Source organism: Metopolophium dirhodum, chromosome 1, assembly GCF_019925205.1.
Source record: "Metopolophium dirhodum isolate CAU chromosome 1, ASM1992520v1, whole genome shotgun sequence".
Taxonomy (NCBI): Eukaryota; Metazoa; Arthropoda; class Insecta; order Hemiptera; family Aphididae; genus Metopolophium; species Metopolophium dirhodum.
In genome coordinates, this window is record NC_083560.1 from 105,100,359 (window position 1) to 105,124,354 (window position 23,996).

General features: G+C 27.3%; 1 protein-coding gene across 3 annotated transcripts; it reads left to right on the plus strand.

Moving 5' to 3' along the window:
* The first annotated feature begins 782 nt into the window (after positions 1 to 782).
* Positions 783 to 13,662, plus strand: LOC132937069 (peroxidase-like). 3 transcript variants are annotated; one of them, XM_061003900.1, is made up of 12 exons: positions 783 to 995; positions 1,208 to 1,227; positions 7,557 to 7,664; positions 7,742 to 8,003; positions 8,088 to 8,314; positions 8,386 to 8,550; positions 8,629 to 8,825; positions 9,108 to 9,670; positions 12,509 to 12,662; positions 12,781 to 12,957; positions 13,032 to 13,221; positions 13,288 to 13,662. In XM_061003900.1, the coding sequence occupies exons 3-12, from the start codon at positions 7,574 to 7,576 to the stop codon at positions 13,482 to 13,484; spliced, it is 2,223 nt and encodes a 740-aa protein (XP_060859883.1). In that variant the 5' UTR covers positions 783 to 995; positions 1,208 to 1,227; positions 7,557 to 7,573; the 3' UTR covers positions 13,485 to 13,662. The 3 variants fall into 3 exon arrangements, with proteins under 3 accessions (XP_060859883.1, XP_060859882.1, XP_060859881.1); XM_061003899.1 differs by lacking the exon at positions 1,208 to 1,227 and having other exon boundaries at positions 783 to 1,024; XM_061003898.1 differs by lacking the exon at positions 1,208 to 1,227.
* Positions 13,663 to 23,996: the final 10,334 nt, after the last annotated feature.

Sequence of the window (23,996 nt, forward strand, 5' to 3'; positions counted from 1 at the left end):
TTTTAAGTTACTGTGGTCGTGAAGTGAAATTGCGTGTAATATAGGTTCCCTTATGCCTTTTAGTATGTAAACACAAATATCTTCCTTCCTTCATATCCTTGTCTATTTGACTACATAAATATTCTATTTCCGTAACAAAACTAGAAATTGAATCTAAGTCGTTTTGTTTCCTATTTTCTAATTTGCCTTTCAGTATTATAGAGTATCCTATTGGTTGAAATTCGTTTATGAACTCGCTTTTTAGATTTAGGATTAATGTCGATTTTATTGAATCTTCTTGAACTTTGTGTTTTTGTAATTCGTTTAAGGTTTCTTCGAAAATAATAGTAGTCACTTAGTATGAGTATATTATTGTATATATCATATACGACATAAGTATAGGTACTTGATGATACAAAAATTCACAAGGTGATAATTATTTTTATAAGATTTATTATTAAGTCTCATGAATTTGAACGCGGAAATCGGCTCCAAATAATCGCTTGGCTAACGTTTTTATTATTCGGCTTATAATAAATATATGCTCCAGCTCGAACACTATAAATTATATAAAACACACACAGCACTACCGTTAAACCGGTTTGTGAATTCCTAATTTCCGATAATAATACAAAACTCATCGTCTCAGTGTCGCATTCCCCTCGACTAAAATTACAGTGAAAAAACTGGTCACCGCCATGGTTGGGAGGGGGTGGGGGTGGACCCAATACGATCGTCGTTCGCCCGATAACTCGGTGGCCGACAGTGGAATCTAACCACAAACATCGGTGCATCGACGACGATTCCACGTGACACCGACTCCACTCACCAAGACAACAGGCAGACTTCCAGTTATTAAAAGTTATTTAACTCATCGTTAAACGTAATTGGTTAAATAATTGTAATCTTCGAATGAGTATTTTCAGTGTTTCACGACACAATTAAAACAAAGTAAATGACACGATAACAGTCAAAAGATAAGTATCTGTACATTAAACAATATAATTCAAGTCATGGTGAGTACCTACCAAACATTTATTTAAAGGTAAATAAGAAGGTTCTCCCTTATAAATTATAACAACATTCATCGTTAAAATTTAAAAACAATAACTGCATTGATATTATATTACCATCCATATTTAAATTGTTTTTATACTATAGCGTTCCCTGCTTAATAAAATTGTTTATTTTCAAATTTTTTTTTTAAATGTTCAACTCGCTGATCAAGTCTAAGGATCATATAGCTTTGTGAGTATCATGTGTGGCTGCGTTATCAATAATGTAATAGTAGTTTTTAATAATTTAATCATAATAATAGTAGGTACTATATTATTGTTATAATTATAATCAAAACACCCTAAATCATGTAGTTTATTAGCAGTGTTGGGAATAGATAACTAAAATATTATCTAGATAAAGATAATAGATTTTTGGTAGGAATTTATCTAGATAAAGATAATAGTTAAAAAGTTTTAAGTATCTGGATAAAGATAATAGAAAAATGTGATTTATCTAGATAAAAAAAATAGATAAAAATTTTTTTGCTGTTTTTTTTTCATACTTGGCAATAACTATTCAGTGGCATATTATCCAGAAATCTTTTAATGCGGGGGACCTTAGATTCAACACCATAATATAATTTACAGCATCACCTGTATTAGGTGTACACCTGTACATTTTGGTGCACATATTACCTACATCATTAATTTTATCATTTAAAATTGATGCTTTTACTTAAACTCAATAAATATACTTACCTATGTACCTATCACATACCTAGTAACTCTTAAGTAAAATAAAAAACAACATTAATATAACTCTTTTAAACATCAGAATGTGTATTTAGTTTTGATTTGTATTAGCACATAAAATAATGATGTTTGATTAGATAAGATATAGTATATTTACATATTTTGTTTATTTAGTTATTCGAAAAAGAAAACACATATAAAAAACCAATTTATACTTTATTAACCAATTAACCAATGTATAACAAAACCAAATAATTTTAAAATTCTCTGTTTTACACAAATATAAATTAAAAATAGCATTGTTAATAATAAAAAAATGAAAAACATACCTCATCAGGATTATAAAAAGTCAACAACATTATTGAAACAAATAATAATTATTAGAATATTTTTTTTATATGGTTAGTAATAAAGTTTTTATTATTAATTATTATATACAAGATAACTTTAATACAATATACAATACTTTATAAATATAATTATAATATACTATTATACTTGTAAATTCAAACACCTACAACAGAGTAGCATTTCAAATGTTTTATCATGTAATCTATTTCTACTGGGAGTTAAAATGTGTATATCACTGCTGAACAATCGTTCAACAGGAGCAGACGAAGGCAATGTAGTATTATACTTTAAAAATACTTTTTTTACAACAAGAAAATTATTTAATGTATCAATATCTTTTTTTTTTGTACTCTAAATAAGAAAGAGCCTGCACACTTGATATATTATTACTTTTTACACTACGCGAAAATTCAGTAGACTCTTCAAAACATATATTTTCATTAAGGATTTGATAGAATTCACTATCACTGCCATCAGTTTCATCATCAGTATTGTTAAAACCAGAGGTCGTACTTTCAATCAAATTTAATATTTCACATTCAGAAATAAATAATTTTTTACACAAACTTAAGTATCTTACTGGTGCCCAACTAAGTTTGAATTTGGGATGACTGATGGAAGCCAAGATGAAAGCTTTACTCTTTGGGTGTTCTAAGTCAAATAAGTAAATGAATCTTTTTTTCGAGACTAACAATTAATAAATGAGCCAATTTTTTATAATATATTAAATGTGTTAACTGAATTAACTTGAGCCTTAAAGCAATAATTGTAGGTGCAACAAATCCTAAGAAACAAGATTGTTCACCTTGTAACTTGTCAAGGGCTAAAGCTAAATGCTCCATGACTAAGCAATATTCTTCAAAAAACTTCCATTCAGATATTTTAAGTTTCTTTAGTTTTAATTCCTCAAATGCATTTAAAAGTTTATCTTTATCAGTTAAAACTTTTTTAACTGCAAAAAATAATGAATTCCACCTTGTCATAATGGGCACCGGAAATTTACAGTTACATATATCAAAAATTTTGTCTGATGCAACAGAGCTCCTACTGACTAAATTCCAGGGGGGGAATAATTTTTCAAACACAGGCTTAGATATTTGTTTATAAGAATGGTCATCAATTTTATTTACATCGGTAGTCGCGATTAAACTCAAAGTATGAGCAGAACATGTAGATGATCTGGTAAGCAGATTTCATCTTCATTATCAGAAGAATTAATTACATTTGGACTTGAAAATATGGTTGACAATTCTGTAATATCAATATTTTCATAAGTATCATCAACCTCTAAATTATTTTCTTCATTACTTGATTCATCGTTATCACTACAAAACCAGTTATTTGTTAAATTATTTGAGTTGGAAGAATTTGACTGTGGCTGAATTGAAAATGTTCTAAAGGCTTTACCAAAATTTGATGCATTATCGGTTACACAATGAAAAATTTTAGAACTATTGGTGTTGAATATTTTAGTAATTTTATTTATAACCTCAGCAATATTCAAATATGTGTGACTACCTTTAATACGCGTACAACCCAATACGTACGAATGTCTATTAAAATCTTTTTCATTAATGAAATGACAGGTCATGCCTAAATAGCTTTTATTATTACATGACCATATATCAGCTGTTGTACAAATAAATGATTGCTCTGAAATACATTTTGTCAATATTGTAACATAGGACATGTACCTTAATTTCAATTCTTTGCTGATAACTTTTGAGTCTGGAAGAAATTATGTGTCTGATATACCAGTGAGACCCATCATTAATTGCCTGAATGCTGGTTTTTCACAGGTAATTATTGGCCTCATTTCTTGCACGATATAATCAAAGACTAAATTGATAATCTGTAAATAAAAATATATGATTAAATGAACAATTTATTTATAATACTTATAGTATACTCACATAACACTTTGATAAGACTTTCATAAGACTTTGAAGGAGATAACTGTAATTTTGGCTGAAACATAGATGCTAATGACACATCTCTATTCTGGTTAGACTTTTTTGCTTTTTTCTTCTCATTTTTATACTTTTCTAATTTTGATAATATTGATGCATGCTTAAGCTGAAATATTAATTAAAATTTATTTTAACGCTAATATTATACTTCAATAGGTATAGTAGATATACTATATATAAATTAAAATAAATACATTTTTATATTTTCTTTAATTTAAAGAACAGCTGTAAAGTTAAAAAATAATAAAAATTTGTCAATTATATTATTTTTCTTGTATACATACATTATTACATTATTAACATTAAATATATTATATTATATTATATATATATAATACCTTACCTACCAATATTATAGATATTTTATATTATTAGTGACCAAGTATTTTGTTAATTCCAATCAAAATTAGCTAATGATAGGTATTTAAATTGTATATTATTTGTATTGATACCCAACAACCCATTATATAAAATATTTTTTTTTATAAAAATGTTCCAAGAATCTCTTTATAATTATATTTTTTTTAAATAATATTAATGTAATTTATCCATCATTCGTTAAATATGAAGAATGACCACCCAAAGTACCTACCAAAAATAATGTTTTAATTTTAATACCTACTTAAAATGGTTAAAATAAAATCAAAAACTTACCTTTAAATGACTTAGAAAATTGCTAGAAGAATTATTTTGGCCTTGTAAAGTTTTTTGGCAAAGTACACATTTTGCAATTAATTTTGTTCCAATATTTGACACAATATCGTAAAATTTGCCGTCATATAAGTAATGGTTAGACAAATTCCCTCAAAACCATCAGCTATTCCGCTTCTGTTGTTGGTGCACAAGCGTCATCGAATTGACCTGGGTCGTCTATAGTTACTTGAGCTAAATCATTTGCTGTTGATACACTTGTGGATTTTTTAGAATCATCCATATATGGTGTAGTTAAAAATCGCTTCATACTTAAATATAGCTGGTCAAAAACCGAAATAAAAATAATAGGTAAAAACAACAAGAACACAAGAAAATCACAATTGACGATAATTACTGTCCGCGTTGTATACTTGTATAATAAACTGTGACGGTATTTTGTCGTTCTGAATGTTCTGATAATCAAAACTCTGAAGTAGGTTTAATCATATTATTATTACCCAACAATAAAATGTATAGATGGATATTATTGGTGGATCATAAATCATAATATATATTATATATAATGTATAATATATTTACATATATATATAATCATAATCGTATATATTAGATAAGACTCTATTTATAACTGCAGTAACGCAAGCGGGTCTTGTACGAAACAGACCCGTATGTTTTTACGGGTAATCCCGGGACTATAGGACATCGCCACGGTCGATCAGAAATAACTAATAAGTAATAAGTAATAACCTGCAGAAACATTAAATTAATAAACGGAAATAGCACAACAGCCAACGACCATTAATTATTAGATTCAAGATATATTTTATACTTTATGACTGCTTTAAATTTGTACTATATACCTTCTGTTACTTTATATTGCTATGGTTTTTGATTTTGAACAAAAATGTAAAAATGTATACTTGTATACAAAAATATTAAAAAATACCTATGTATAAAAAATTATCTAGATAAATTGATATAGATAACTGAAGTTTTCATCTAAGATAAAAAAATAGATGACGAGTAGATTTTAATCTAGATAAGATAATAGATAATGGAATTTTCATCTAGATAATTATCTAGATAAGTCCTAATACTGTTTATTAGTAATCTATTCACATTGTAGTACTGCAGGTGTAAATCAGACACAGAGTATGCGTTTTTATTTTTATAATACCATTTACCATATTATAATATGTATTGTATAGTGTAGCCGGTAGACGTTGATTTATATTACTTTATTCAATTCGTTATTTAATATTCGGTGTATGGTGTTCAAAATTAATCTTGAATTTTCTTTTGACCGGAATAATAATTCTGATTCACAGCAGTATATTAACAGGTAGGCAATCTACCTGTTTTAGATCGCGGACCCCGTGCAGATTTAACTCTAAATTATCAAATAGTACCAAGTTTTATATAATACGGTGGATTAATATATACAATTATTACATAACCCTAACCTAACCGTACTTACTAAAATGCGATGAATAAAAAGAAACCAAATTTAACCCTTTTTAAAATAACCTATCTCCGTCCCAGAGGTCTAATCTGCACAAAAACATTCATTTTATATTGATAAAAAATAATAATACAAATCATCAAACATAACTGATTAACCAATAGCAACCAATATGTACTCCACAATTATTATTTTAATCTGCAACAATAAGCTAAATTTTTATTTTATTATTATAAGCTTTTTTTTCTGGACAGATAGCCACTGTTGTATTTTTGACATCCAGATTTCCTACTTTTCCAGTGGATTTTCCTAAAATGTTCTTTCATAGATACCTTCTCCGTGGTATACACTATTTAAAAAAAATCAAGAAGTTCTGATAGAGTAGTTCCTGTAGAAATAGTTTCATTTCACATTTATATTGTTAGATATATCCTATTTTATTATTATTTACCTTTAACTTGTGTAGTTTAATACTTAACATGATATCCTCTTGTATTACAATCACTTATTAATATGCTGTTTTTACAAAATTAATTACCAAGCTGTTAGTTTATAAAACATGGTATATGGTCTTCCTATTAGTGTGTTCATTAAATGCTCCACTTTCCTGCACAATTATATTTGTTCCATTGGATTCCACCAAATAGGAAAGATTTTAAATATATCTCCAGTAAAATGGCCTCTTATATGATTTAAATGTGAGATTATTATTCAGGGTATCTCATAGGTTTTTTATATTAATAATTTTAAAATTTTCATAAGTCTTACAACATTTATCAAATTTAAGGTTTTAAAAAAATTTTGTAGATAAAAATGTATAAACAGTAGAAATTTAATAGCTAAATATTGAAAATTTGAAAAAAGGTTTCTCGCAAGTAGTTTCAAGAAATATAATAACACAGTTTTTTATTGTTATTTTATGTTTGAAAATTACATATTAAATAACCAAGAATAACAAATTTAGTTATACTGTTGTAATTTTATAATATTTACTCTACTTACTGGCTACCGTATTATAAATAAGTAATAACAATTTAAATATAACAAAAAATATCTACACTGACAAACTGCCACAGCTCAGAATCGTTTTTCGTATTCAATTATATTATTATATGGTTGAATTCAAATTTAATACATAACACATTATTAGAACGTTATATTTTAAATTTTTTCTCAGTTGGCTCTTCCGCCTTTCTTCTTGATGAAAACTGACTATCAAGTGCACATCTAGCCTTTCTCAATACGCAAAATAAGCCCAACTACACTTCAGAATACGCCCTTGTAAATTATTTTTGAGTGAATTCTATAAAACAGCTCTTTAAATAGTTAAAATATATAAAGTAAAAGTTATAATTGATGATAAAATATTTTTTTTTTAAATTATTACAGTTCATATAATTAGCAGAATGAGTACCTCGATATCTATACATCTGTGGATTTGTATTTTGGTATTCTTACCATCGTGTTACATAGGTCGAGCTGAGTTCTACTTTAAAGGTATAAACCATAACTATACCTTCAGTTTTGATTATTTTTCATACGAAAGGATATCAATGATTAAATGTTCTCTATAGATGATGGTTTGATGATAAAAAGAACTGACTGGTACAAACATCTCAAAACCAAAGAATTAGATGATCATATTAAAACATTTGTCAGCAAAATTGGGAGACGTGAGGAGGATAAATTATGGTTTGGGTTAATTATGGATATTGGAAGCCCGGAGCATGGACTATTGATCGATTCTCAGCTTTCAGAAGAACTGTATTCATTATATAGGCATGCTGAAATTGTTTCTGAAGCTTCCTCATTTATACGCTATAGAGAATGTCAAGAGTATATACCTACAATATAAATCTCATTAAAAAAAAATATTCTTAATATGCATAAATTCATTGACCATTTAAATTATCTTGATAGTGCTGGAGGACAATGTGCCATAGACTTATCGAAAGTGAAACTAGACAAGACATCTTTGGGTAAGATTTGTTTGTCCATGTTTTACAACAAAACAGCATGCATCGGGATGAACTTGAAGTATCGTAGTCCTGACGGTTCTTGTAACAACTTGAAACGTTACTACTCGGGAAAAGCAACCACGGCTTATAAACGTTTGCTGTTTAATAACTATATTGATAGTTTTTATGGTAATAATTATAACATTATAATTTACCTTTGTGCGTATCTAACGATGTGTTTTCATTTACTGTCCATACAGAAGTTAGGGAAAATTCTTTTTCGTCTTACAGACCCAGTCCTAGAAGGCTGAGCGTTGAATTTGTCAAAGACGAGCACTCACCAGATGATTTCAAAACGATGGCAATGGCGTACTGGACGATTTTTGTAGGCCATGATCTATCTCACACGGCAATGTCTAGAATGCGTAGGATTAACACATAACCATATATTATATTGATTGGTCGTAATTATTAATGCATGCAAATTAATGTTAAATCCTTAGTGACTAGTAATAAATCCGTGAGCTGTTGTGCAGAAGGACGATCGGAGCTCATGCCTCGAAGCATATACCACGAGTTATGCTTGCAAGTTGTGATACCGGATGGAGATCCATTTTTCCGTGTCCCTCATCGTTGTATGCACTACGCGCGTTCGGTGCCAGCTGTGCGTTCCGATTGTACTTTTGGAGTCAAGGAACAAGTAAGAGCCATATAAGATAATTCCATATCCATAAACGTATATTTATGTTGGTTATAATACTCAAAATTACGTTAATACTTACCAACTTGGTAAATTTATATACTGTCATTATAATTATAATTAAAATTTTAAAAGGGAATCTATCTACAAAATAAGAAACAGTGTCTATTTGCAGTGGTGCACATTTTTGATACCCCTATTTAGTGTTGAGAACTAACTTTTCAAATTCCCCTATAGTCATAGATAATTTCAAATTGAACGTAACATGGTTATTTTTCGCAGATGAACCAAGCTACTCATTATTTAGATGGGTCGATGATATACGGTTCGTCGGCGAAACGGACGTGGTCGTTGAGGACCAACTTGGACGGCCAACTATTGACAAGCATGGGCTGCGATAACAAGAACCATGGCGACCAGCTACAGCCGCAGTATATGCCGCTGGAAGACACCGAATCAATCGCCTGTCAGTATGGCAGCGGCACGTGTTATAGAGCTGGTGACATCCGGGCAAATGCGCTTCCCCAACTGACGGTCATGCACACATTGTGGATGAGGGAACACAACCGGTTGGCCAAACTACTGTCCCACGTCAATCCGCACTGGGACGACGAACGTATTTTTCAGGAGGCCAGGAAAATCGTTACGGCATCCATTCAGCACATAACTTACGCTGAGTGGCTGCCAGCGCTGCTCGGGGAAAACTACACCAGGCGGAACGGGCTTGAGCTGCCGACAAAAGGCTACAGTAACGCGTACAACGAGACCACCGATCCGAGCGTCAGCAACAGCTTTGCGACCGCAATATTACCATTCGCTAATTCCATGTTAAGCGACACCATCAGGTTCGTGCAAACCTGGTATAAATATATTATTATTATTATCGTCTATATGTAAGTTATTTCGGGTTGAGGATTTGATATACATAAAACTATGAACAATTCTAGTAATTTAAAAACATTTAAAATCAGTGTGCAAATGCAAGAAAGGGGGGGGGGGGGGTCACTGAAAATTACCTGAAACCATAGATTAAATACAACAGATAAAAAAACTTATAATTGAAACTGTCCGTAAAAAGATCAAAATGTGTCAAAATATTTATAAAATAAACATCATATAGTGAAAATTTCAATTATCTAGAGTTTTTTAATTACAGCGAAATAAGAAAATCGCTATCTTAGAACTCAAGTAAATATTCAATCTTGTAAAAATTTGAACTTCAAACGTTCATAAAAATTTAATTTAATTTTCAGGTAGCATTTTTTTTGATAAAAGTAGAAAAATGTATTAGGAATTTTAGTTAAAATTTACAAATCTGAAATTTATGGAGAAAAATGTTTATGTTTCTTATTCAAAATAAATTGCACATTTCGTAGTTTCTTATATATTAAGAGCTATGTATTAAATTTTCAAAATTTTTGACCCAACGGATAAAATTCTATTGACATTCCTAGAAAAAAAACTAATAAAATTGGAAACTGTAAATGTCCGTATACAGTTCAAAACACATCAATATATTTTGAAAATGTTAGTTTCTAGAAAATGCTACCATTTTTGTTTTAAATTTCCCTGCGATTTTGAAAACTATAGAGAATTTTAAATTTTGACCTCAGGAATGCACCAACTAGAATTACTTTCCCTTCCAACAATATACTTTATGTTATACTTAGCAATATACTGAGATGTTTAAGAAAATCAAAGCAGTGGTACTGCCCCAGGCGGTGATGACAGACACAAAAATAAATTAATATTTAAAAAAAAAAAACATCATTGTAAAGTCATTACATTCCTTTCAGAATCTAAAATATATTGTACATTCAATAATAATATGTAATCACTTTTCTTTTTTTATAAATAATAATTTTTATTTATTAATAGTTTTTCCTTGTGATTGTGAATCTTAACACTCAACATTAATTTTAATCATTAGACTTGTATGATTGTATTGAAAAATTGATTATAAGAACTGGGTAGGTGTAGTGACTTAAAAAAGGACACTGAGATGAATTTTCTAAATTGAGATTAGTTTTGAGTTAGTGAGTCTTTAATAATTACTAATATTATTGTAAATTGAGCAAAGCCCCCCACAACTTAATTTGGTACACAGACTTCTTGCATACCCTTACATAAATGTTTGGCTACGCCTATGTTTAACACCTATAATCAATACAGACTTCATTTAACTATTAATAGTTACTTAAATAAAGAAATTACAATGGATATTCTTTTAAATACCATCGAGAGACTATTGCAAATATTATGAATTTATATTTATACTATTGTGACTATTGTGAATTTATATTTTATTTAATTTTGGAGAACTTTTAGACAATGTAGGACAAAAAAGACACTGAAAAAAAATCCACGGAAAAAAAGTTAAATAAAAATTAATAAATATATAAAAATAAATATAATTTAAGTATTAGTAATAATAATAATATTAGTAATATTTTAAAAATATATTAATAAGTTTCAAATATGATATTTAAAAAAAAAAATTATTCAACTTAACCAACTACCGTATTCATAATAACAATAAAAATAGACTGTAAAATATTTTAATCTTACAAACTGACAAATCATGTAAATCTTTTACTGCTCCAAAAAGCGATGTCAGACACACCAAAAAAAAAAGACACATCATTACTATAGAATACTATTGATTTTATTATAAAATTAATAATATAATAATTGAAAACAACTGAAATTTATAAAAATTAGAATTTAAATAGCTCATAAAAATTTAATTTGACTTTTTTATAGACATTTTTTTTTTTTTTTTGATAAAAGTAGATAATCTTATAAGGAATCATGTATTACATTGAAATACTTGGACTAAAAAAGAAAAATTTTATACAATATAGTAGTAGCCTTGTATTAAATTTTCAAGTATTTTTAATCAACAAATAAAGTTTTATTGACATTCATAAAAATTAAGTGAGTAAGTGGATGTCGGTCTGGTGTACAGTAGGTTACAAGTGTGTCACTGTTAAGGATGGTGTAAAATTTTAATTCAATGAAATTTATCAAATCAATTATTATAGTGACCCCTTGCGGAAAAAGGAAAATAAGTACGTTCTATTGTGTTTTGAATTAAAGAAATGAAATAGGCGGAATATTGGCACTATAATTTTTTTTATTTTCAGTGATTCAAAAAATCTGTTGATTACGTGCTGTCGGTAATACGTTGGTTCCTTCTAAATTAGAAGGACTCAAGATTTTATATAACATGCACTATTTGGTTTAAATAAACGTATACCCATCCACTGTTCATTTTTAAAATGTAAGAAGGTAAAATTGCTGAAATAAAACTCAATCACTGTTTTAGATCAGAAACAAGTTTATTGGTACACGCGAATTGCGGTGTTATAAATTAGAAAAATTCTACTGTCACTTCAGCACAGATTCCTTCGTTGTTTGACCTATCTACATTTAAAAGTTACTAAAATATATTTGCACCTATACTACCTATATTATATTAAATACAATTATATTGACGACTGTCTACATTGTAGACTCAACAATATAATATGACAACAATAAATACATGTGCCAACCTAAAAATTGATAATGTACACAAGAATATATTATTATGTCGATTGCTGTGCTTTTGTTTCTAAAGAGAATCATCGCATATAGCCTACTTATAATTACTAATTTGTATGAACCTACGTATTTTTTAGTTTATATACGGAAGGCCGAATGATCAACGCAAGTCTTTCACTAAAGGAACATTACAACCGACCAACTGGTTTACTATTAAATTACATGGATCAGCTTGTCAGAGGGCTATCTACGCAGAATACACAAAAAATTGATATGCTATTTACTAAAACGGTAGGTTTTTGAAATACAATCAATATAACGCAATGACATTACATTACATAATCCTTTTAACAGACTATATTATACGTTTAACTATAATTTAACATTAGTGATTTAAATTTTTTATCAGCTTACAAATCACTTATACAGTGTTTATCCAAACCACGCGTTTGGAATGGACATCGTCAGCTTGGATATACAACGAACCCGCGATCATGGTATACCAAGCTACACAGAATTTAGAAAATATTGTCGACTAAAAGCTATCAGAAGTGTACAAGATTTATCCAAGATCATGGTTGAAGGCGTAAGTTTAAAAGTATATTAAATATTAAATAATGATATAGTACTTAATTTATTCCTGTATATTATAATATTTAGTCAACTGATAGACTATTGAAGCAATACAAACATTGGAGAGATATAGAGCTATTGGTAGGTGCATTGTTTGAGAAACACGAAGAAGATTCAATGGTTGGTCCAACGATGAGATGTATTATTAGAGAACAGTTTATAAGAACTAGAATGGCAGATAGATATTTTTACGATTTACCAAATATATTCAATGAATGTTAGTATATCTGAAATATTTTTAATGAATGATTCTGATTTTAACTATTTTTTTATAATTTTTAAGATCAACTGACAGAAATCAGAAAAGTGACGCTTGCCAGAATCTTTTGTGATAACAGCAATAATGTCACAATGATGCAGAAAAAAGTATTTTTGATACCTGCAATGGCTGATTTGCACCTCTGTAATTCCCAATCAATTCCAAAAATCAACATCAATCACTGGTCAGAGATGGTCGATACATTTCAAAAAAAACCTTAAATTTAATAATCAATAATCAGCGGAAGTACCTTCACTGGATGGTTTGTTCCCTCAAGAAACTCAAGCCATTGCATTTAATTTTATTTAAAAAACATACATTAGGCTTATTATACTTTTTTTTTAGTATAAATTGTATAAGTTCTAGATTAAAAAAAATAATCAATAATCAGCCTTTTCTTTCATTTTACCTATATATCTTGTTTTTAATAAATATTCTTAAATTAATTTGAGTCTAAAATTTGCTATGTTACGCACTTGTAAGACGGAGACAACAAATTTCACTGTAACGGCCCATTATGGCCAAAAAAATAAAAAAAATTTTTGTCTGTCGCAGAAAAATTATAGTCAGGCCAAAATACAATCATGATAAATTTTAGGTATGTATACTCTGCAACACCTCAAATGACGGCTCTGGTTTTGCCCGAATCCCGATTTTTATGTTTTACATAAACTACACCGTATTAATATGACAATATGAACTACCCACACAGCATTTGTCAATCAAAAAATTGTATAAATATTGAATTTGATATGGATTTAGATATTTAAATTTAAAAGTTAATGAATTATTGATAAAATATATTAATTTTTACGCTGTAACCAAAACATTCTATATTTATGAATAATATTTATAATATTTTAAAAATGATTAAAAATTGAATAAATCTTAAAACTCATAATTTATTATTCAATCTTTATTATTAATATTCTACCTTTATTTTCTATTCATTGAATAAAACATATTTTATTTCCAATAGTAATTGGAAATTAAATATATCTTATAATGTAACATTAAATAATTTAACTATATTAATATTTATTTTTTGTTAATAGGTACTCATAATTTATTTAATATTTATAATTATTATTCTATTTTTATTTTTTATTCATCGAATAAAATATATATTATAATTTTATTTTAATCTTCATTATCATAATAATAAAAAATAATATAATATCGATTACAATATAAGATATTAATAATATGCTTAGCAGCTATAGTCGACAATAAAATAATATATATATTCATATTATAGTAAAACCAATAAACGCGTGCAATCACAGTTTACAACATAATATATATGTTATAGACTATAGTTATAAGTATATATTATATATTTGTGATACGAAAAATAAAAATTAAATTACAAACTTGAAACTATACATATAGAACCGAGCGAACATGATATTTTATGATATTTGTAATTTTGTGTATATTTTTTTTATATTGACATGTATGTGAATGCTCAATAAGGCATATGCCATATAATATTATATGGTATAATATAATATTAGGTACTAATTGCAATTAAAAAGCATATATAGTTGCTGAAATAGTTGGTGGATATATATTTTGAACTTAAATCACCTAATACGACATTTTATTAATCTTTAAATATTTTGGTAAGTGAAACAATATAAATTAGTTATACATAATATTATATATAAATATAGCGGTACCAATTATAGGCACTAACACTAAACAATTTTATGAATCTTCTGTTTTTTTTTAATTAAGCTTGACGTGTTATTGCCAATTTTGCTGCTGATACTGACGACTGTCTACTGTACGTATTATTAACTTATTGTCTTTGCCACTATACTTTCAGTAATTCAAATATGTCAAACAATAAAAATATTAGTAGGTCTACTAAACATAGACGATTTTTGGAGGATCTGGAAATGGTAGATTATTTGTATGACAATGATAAAAATGTAGAATGTGAATTACAACCAAGTACATCATATGAAGTAGATAATAATTTAGCCAATGAAAATACTAATTTATCAGTATCAAATGCCAATAAACTATTTACCGACATAAAATTACCAGGTAGTATATCTCATGCAATGGGTTTTCGATTAAATCTTTAAATGAAGCAGATAATGAATTTGAAAATAATTTATTTTCTTCAAATTCTGATTTTGACTAGGATTTTGATACAAATGATCAGCTTAAAATTAGTTCTCTGTTTGATATGTATGAGGACGAAGATTGCATTTTAAAACCATTAGCAAAATGGTCAGTAGCTCATAATATCACGCTTAATTCTTCGTCTTCATTACTGAAAGTATTAAAATGTTATAAATGTTTTAAAGATATCCCAGTTGATGCTAGAACTGTATTAAAAACAGATAAACCTAATCAATGTAATGATATTCAAATTGTGTCACCTGGTTTATATTATCATTTTGGGGTTGCTAATGGCTTAAATTGTCTTGATGATATGCTGGTGCATTTTGATGATGTAATTAAAATTGTAATAGAAAATGACGGATTACCCCTTACAAAAAGTTCCTCAAGTACATTTTGCCCAATTTTAGAATATGCTCTGTACCCAGCTATTAATCCTTATAGTCAACATAATATATTTATAATAGGGTTGTACTGGGGAAAAGAAAACCCTCAATCTTGTAATGATTATTTAAAATATTTGGTGTCTGAACTTAAAGATTTGTATACAAATGGCATGCAAACAAAGTTTGGTAAAAAATGGTGATAGTTGATACTTTTTGTTGTGACTGCCCTGCTATGAGTTTTATTGTTTAATTACTTAAATATGGTTTATTTATATTTAATTTATGAAGTGCTGAAAAATCTACAAGCTAATAGTACTCTTACACAATCTGCAGATGGTCGTTATGCTTCAAAGTCATCAATTGTGAAACAATTATCTTTTAGTGATAATAATACATCTATTCATGAGACCTCCAAGAACAAACATATGGGTAAATGTTTTAAAATAATATCATATATAATTTGTATAGTAGTATGATGGGCAGGCAAATCAAATATTGTTTTATTTATTGGTAATATATATCTTGTTGTCAGTGTTTTTTTTTTTTTTAATTAAGTGGCTGTAGCTTTTATATTTTTTCTTGTGTAAGAATTTTAGCCTGTAAGTATAGCAAAAATATCTAATTTTATATATTTATTTTTTATATAGTTGATCAGACAAATCTTGAACATGATTATCTTGATAAAAACTCAAATAATAAAGGTACTGAAACTACCTGCAGTAATGAGGTAATATCAACTGATCTTGAAATTAGTAATTTCTTCATGCAATTTTATTTGAACTACCTATATATAAACAATCAAAAAAGTTAATATTTCTAATACGATATAATAGCTGATAATGGAAGCTCAGAAGTTATGCAGAGACACCTCAATATGCCATCAATCAAATTACAATCAACCAGACCCCAGAAATTTCTAATTCTGTATCAGTTTCAAAGGGTTAGTGTAATAAATAAAATAATATTAATTGTAAAACATCCATTTCATAATTACTTAATACTTTAACTGCACATAATAATAAATAATAGTTAACCATTTATTTTAGTTAATGCATATTGTGTCAAGTATAGGATATAGTTATATGGAAATGAAACTTTCATATAACTATAGTTTTATTTCTTATACAATCATCAAAACTCCCATTACTTGATTTTAGCTATGAATTATGATGATATATAATATAAATTTAGTTAAAGTAAATTAAATCTTACATTTATTATTTCTCTACATTTTGAATATCTATAGGGTTCTGTCCAACAATTTACAAAACTATACTAAAATAATTTTATTTTTTTTTGTGTTGGTAATTACCTCAAATAATAATATAAAGAGGTATAAATTATACATGAAGTACAAAAACTTTCAAAAACAAAGTGTATTTTGTTTAAAAAAATATCTGGAAAATCTAACTCAATATAGCATTTATGAATTTATGGGTGTAGCTGTGAAGGCTGTAGACCGCCTGAATTTAATAGAACATGTTTAAAATGTGTTTTATTTATGCATACCATTACGTTATTTATTTCAATTATTATTTTATTATTACTCGTACTTAAATATATTTATCTGAAAAAATTCCCCAAAAGCATGCCTGATAAATAATTAAAATATACCATAATATACCCAATATATCACCGTCTAAAACGTGTTTTATTTATCTTAAACATTCAAGTTACTCTGTATTTTTTTGTTTGGGTGCATTATCATTCAAAAAATCAGTGGCAAGTTACAACTAAATGCGCTAAAGATAATAATATGATATAATCACATATAATATAGAGTATAGGAGTGTATCTAATATTATGGATCACTGCAATAGTATATGAAATAATATGATATATTTATATTATAGATAAATAGGTATAAATAAGTAAGTACCTACTATGTATAATAGCGCATGATTTATAACGGAAAAAATAAAATGTAAAATCTTAATTTATGCTATCACCATTCACCACAATAATGATAATAACAGGTCATAAAATACTTACAAGTATCCAATGTTCTGCAAGCCTATTATTATTCTATAATGTGCACACGGGATATTCTACAACACACGCTCCGTGACTCCGAGGAATGGCCATATATAACATTGGACGTAATTTATAAAATTACTCATTATTAATAAATTTATATCATTGAGTTTAAATGCAGAATGATAATACATCTATTAGATTTTAAATTTTGTTTTAAATATTAAACAAGTTATATACCTAGATGGCTAGGTACGAGTAGAATTTATTCGTTTGTACCCATATTTTGTTATATGAGCGTCTAAAGATTAAATTATGAAGAAATTCGTCAATATTACAAAAAAATTTAATTATTTTGTTGTTAAAATTAATGTATACAAACTTAATTTGTGTAGGTAAGACATTAAAATTGAATACGGATTTCCTCATAGATAGTTCTTTCGAGGACTTGAAACTTTTACGTAGGCACCTATATCATTTGACTTAAGGTACACAATGGAATTTAAAAAATCATTAGATTAATTTTAAGCTAACTGTTACTTATTTATTTATTACTATACTAATTTAATACTATTTTAGTAAACCTTGCTAAAATTCAAAATAATTATTTAGTCATATTTCAGATTATTTTTTAATAATCATTATATTATTTTCAATACAATTAAAATCGAATAAATTGTTTATTTTATATTTCATTAGGTAAGAACCGTTCATTTTATAATTAATAGGTATTAAAATATACACATTTTTATTCATTTATCTGTATTTTTAAATACAATTATTATAAAAGTGTTTTTTATAAGACTGATGTGCGCTGCAGTTCACATACGCGACCAGTATCAGTTCTTGTGAACCCATTAAAAATAAAAATATGTCCGTATACCAAATAACGTTTAGTAAAAAAATTTGCGTCCGCTGTGAAAAAAAATTGAGTCTTTGACCTGGAAAATTTTAATTCTGTAAAAATCTTAAGGTTGACTGACATTAACTTCTAGAACTTAATCGAGGCGTGTTTTTAAATGTAAGTTTCTGACTTAGATAATATAGTTAAGTAACATTGTGTACAATTTGCACATATTGTTTATTACGATATTTTTTTGACCGACTTTATAGGAACACCTTAAATAAAATACAACATCATTGAAAACATATAACGATATATTGCTGTAATATTATTTTAATTGTTATACTATATAGCAGTGGTTCTCAATTTTTTTTGTACCGCGACCCAAATTTCCTCCGAAAAATTTTTCACGACCAACGTGGTTTAACTTTTCAAAAAGTAGTTATAAAAAACAAAATTTGTTTATTACTTTTATTAGGTATTTATTATTTTGTAGGTTTATAATCAATATATTTTTACGAAATAATGTACTTTTAATAATGAGGCGTATTAATACCCGTCGTAATAAATAAATATACGACGAATTATTATTTATAGAAGATTGTCTTAGATTGTATTTATTATAACTTATTATTAATAACTATCAAAAACAATAATGCAATGAAGTTATATCACTTATATGTGGCATGTGCACTACTATAGGTCTATGTTCGTTAATTAAAAAAATTTTGGTGAGAATTAGGTGTGCAGTAGCAAAATATCTTCATTTTAGACCCTGGAGCGTGTGTGTGTTGTCAATAATATTATATAAGTTCGGAATGTAAAACTGATGAGTACTGAATGGTGTTTGATATTGTATATTATAGTTTGTAAGTGTATGGTCATATCATATTTGTATGTATAAATATACTTATGTATCGTATGCTAACGATGTGTTTTATTGATATGTAAGTATATATTATATACATTTTAAGTATCTATGTATATTGTATATAAACTATATTATAATATATTTGAATGTGTGTTTGTTTGAGATGTATAACGTGTAGATATGTATGTATGTATGTAGATATGTATGTATGTATGTATATGTATGTATGTATATATGATATAGTCGATAGAAATGTACATCAGAATATTATATATATATTTTTTTTAACGTGTAAATAAAAGGGGAAGTCATGTATTTGAAGGGGAAGGTGTAAAATATATGTCGGTCACGTGTCGGATCGGGTGGCGGTTGTGATAAGTGACGAGTTATGTGTGTTGCGAGTTGCCTATACTTAATAATTTATACAAGGTTCGGAGGAGCCTGTACTACGAATTGCCTATACAGAGGAGCCTATGCTTTTGCATGTAAAATTTAAGAGGGAGGAGCTCCAGAACCTACATATTCATACTACTTATGTAAAAAATGACTAAAGCATTCATAATTAATAAATTAATTGATAAAAATGGTATTGCGATAAAAAATGGAAAAAATATTTGTGATGGTTGGTAAAAAAAATAGAAAACAATATCAAATAAAAAGGTTATGAAGAAAAATCATGGGAGGATAATAAATAGAAATGTAATCACCACATTATAAAATTGACAATAATAACGAATATAAAGATTTTTTCATATCTTTAACGAAGTTAGACACGTATTTAATCTTCGAGTAAAACGTTTAGTATTTAATATATATCACTTGCACAATCAATCCTAAATATTATGGAATAATTACAAGAGGCTAAACATAATATTATAACAGTTATTTATTTATTTACATCAATCTATGAAAAATAACCGTAAATATCTTAGTTAAATATTTGTTGAAAAAATCAAAATATACTAGTAGTTAGCGATTATATACTTACTAATTCACTATAAAACAATATTAAATATTTTTACTGGATCATATTATAAATGTAGCCTTGTGTGACCACTCTCTCCACTCTCATTAACAGTTCATAATTACGCCACTGACCTATACCACCTTATATAAGATACTCAAACACTTTATATAAGAAAGAACACCGGACTTGCGACGGCACATACCAATCTATCCGCCGCAGGATTGCTTATTTTTGTTTTGTCTTAGATGGGTAATGACTGATTTGCTGGACACTCTAACATGTAGATTTTCGAATTAACATTTTCTTACACGTACAAAAAAAGCACCGGACATACGCTGGGGGATTAACCTAACCTAACCTAACCTAACCTAACCTAACCTAACCTAACTATATGTACCTACAACTTTTATAATATATTTTATCATTAAAATTTTTCATTAAATTAGTGATATCTTATTATTTTTTAAAACACATGATATTTTTGAAATAAAATAAACTGAATTATAGACAAATATTTTTATTTCTATACTTTTTGTTTATATTTTCTCCCACTAAAACGCTTTAAATAAATTAAGGAAAAGTGGTCTTAAAAAGAAAAACTTTTTTGTGAAGACTGAAGAGTATATATTTTGTTTCAAATTTCATAATGTTTAAGTAGTTTTTATCGTAGTAGGTATATATTAGCAAGGTAATAAGACTCATTTGACACAAACAAATTAACTTCCGAACATTTCTCAAATCACCTTTAATGTATAGCTCTGAACAAATATGTTAAATAACATTATATCGTATTATTTCTTTCATATAATTACAAATTTTATTTGAGCATTTGTGGCCTTCCTATTACACATATTATTACTTAATTATAACTATTTAATAAATATGATCCAAACAAGTTTACATAAAAAAATCTTGCATCTAGTCATATAATACAATTTCCGATTTCGTATATTATAATATGGATCTAATATGTACCTACTGCGTATTCGTGTTCCTATAAATATTATTAGGTAGTGTTCTTGTCGCCATTACACACATATTACACACACACACATTACTTGGAATGATTAAAATTAAAATTTACTAATAGGAAAATAATATTTAAAAATATGTAGATATATAAATCGGATATCCAAAATGGAAAATTATAAAATATATTAATATAACTAGGTACTATAACTTGTAGGTTCAGTTATAATTATACTATTTTAGCTGACCACTTCTTTAATTATTGGGGGAATAGTTCAGTGAATAGTTGATTTGTCAACTACCGGCCCTAAATTCTCTGTAAATACTACTTGCGACTATGTCTCATATTATATGGGCCCTAATCATAAGTACATTATGAGTTAAATTATTTTCATCTAAGTTAATTCGTCTAAAATCTAAAATCGTCCAAAAAATATATTAGTTGTTTTTTAGCTTTACTTTACTTCAGGGCTTGCAAACGTTATAATAATGTTATGATTATAACGTTATATTTGACAAATAACGATTGAAATTTGTAAACGTAATTATAACGGAAAACGATAATCAAAAATAATTAAATACTGCAAAACAAAACATAACGATTAACAATATATATAATATATCATTAAACAAAAAATATCGCAAAACGTAATTTATAGAATATCATTACGAAAAATAACGCAAAACAAAATTATTTAAAAATTTAAAATCCATTTATTTAAAGGTATTTAAGGTATATTGGTTTCGTAGAAATATATTTTATTTCATGCTATTTATTTTTGTCTTAGAAAAAAATCTAAGAATTGATTATATTATATTCCGTATCTGGGACATTACCAACCCGCACTTTTTTGGAGTTATTGATAACTTTTAAACTGAATTGTCAATAGCTAATACCTAGTATAATAATAATAATAATAATGATTAATAATGCCCCGATAATTGCGCTGTAGAAGTATAGAGTATAGACTTATTTTGTATTCACTATTCACTCTGTACTTTGTATACTCTGTAGTCTGTACTACTGCGATCCTCTTAGTATACTGTTATTAAAACATCCGTTTTATTTATATTACCTAGCTAAATATTAAAACAAAAACGCTATCATGGGTAGTAAAGGTAGTATCATATATATACTTGAATACATTACTATTTACTTACATATTGGTGTTAGTATTTATTCCATTATTTGTGTATATAGTAATAGGAATACTATAATATTATAGTCTATACTCAATATTTCTATAATTTATTAGGCAATTGTAGCAAGGTATAAATACATTTCAAGTAATGTATTTCATGTACATTTCAGGTATATGTCAAACTAATCAGTGCAAATGTGTAAAACATAAATTACTGTCTAATTTTAAATGATATTTACATAATATGAAATGTTGTAAAAATGACTATATAATTCTAACACTTATAAAACTATAAATAAATAATAATGATTGATGATCAATTAGGTATAAATGTATAATACATTTAAAACAATAATAATTAATGGTTTTATTTTTGCTATTATAGGTAATATAATGTGTAGTGATTTTATATAATTCCTAGGTAATTTATTAAATTAAAATATTAAATAATAATTGGTATAGTATAGGTACCAACGTAATTATATAAAATACCTGGGTGTTTGGTATATAGAATACCATTTATACCAATATTGAATATTAATAAGATAATAAATTATAATTTTCTGGTAACGATGTTGAAAAAAATTAAGTAGTAAATTATTTACTGAATTGTTGGAAAATGTTGGGTAAAATAACGTTTTTATTCTTAATAATGATAAATTCAAAACTTGGATAACGTTTTAATTCTGAATAACAATAAACGCAAAAATTGTGTAACGTTTTAATTCTGAATAACGATGAACGCAAAAATTGTGTAACGTTTTAATTCTAAATAACGATAAACGAAAAAATTGTGTAACGTTTTAATTGTAAAGATGTACATCCTCTCCTTTAAACTTTCCTTTCAGTATAAGTTGCTTCTATCACGTTGTTCAGTAATTTTTTTATCGCTAACCGTGTGTCGTTGCACAGACGCGGTTGGTTGATATTTCGCAACATTATAACAACCGATCCAACCTTTAATTTAAGATTGTGAGGTGGAAATCCTGGTAAATCCAGCGAGCTTAAAAATTCCGGTGGATAGTTGACTACATCATCTTGGTTAGTTGCCGAATCAACTGATTTATATATCCTCGATTCACCTGTAATTTGTTCTTGAATTTTTAAATTTAATTCATTTACATCTATGTTTTTTGCAGCCAATATAGCTCGTTCGCTCAACCAATCATGGTTTCTGTAATTGCGAGCAATATCTGGATACACCTTTTGAATAAGTTCATATTTTGATCGAGTTAACTGACAAAAACTTCGAGGAAAGTTAATGCAGCCGGTCAATATGTCTACATGAAATTTGCCATAAAAAAAATAATAACCAAACACTATAAAATAAAATAAAATAAATAAGCAATTATGTTATATAAATTTATGGATTGTCAGTGTTCAAACTTAAATAATATTTGTTCTTAAAAAATATATCTGTCTCCTAATTTGAATGACAAAATTA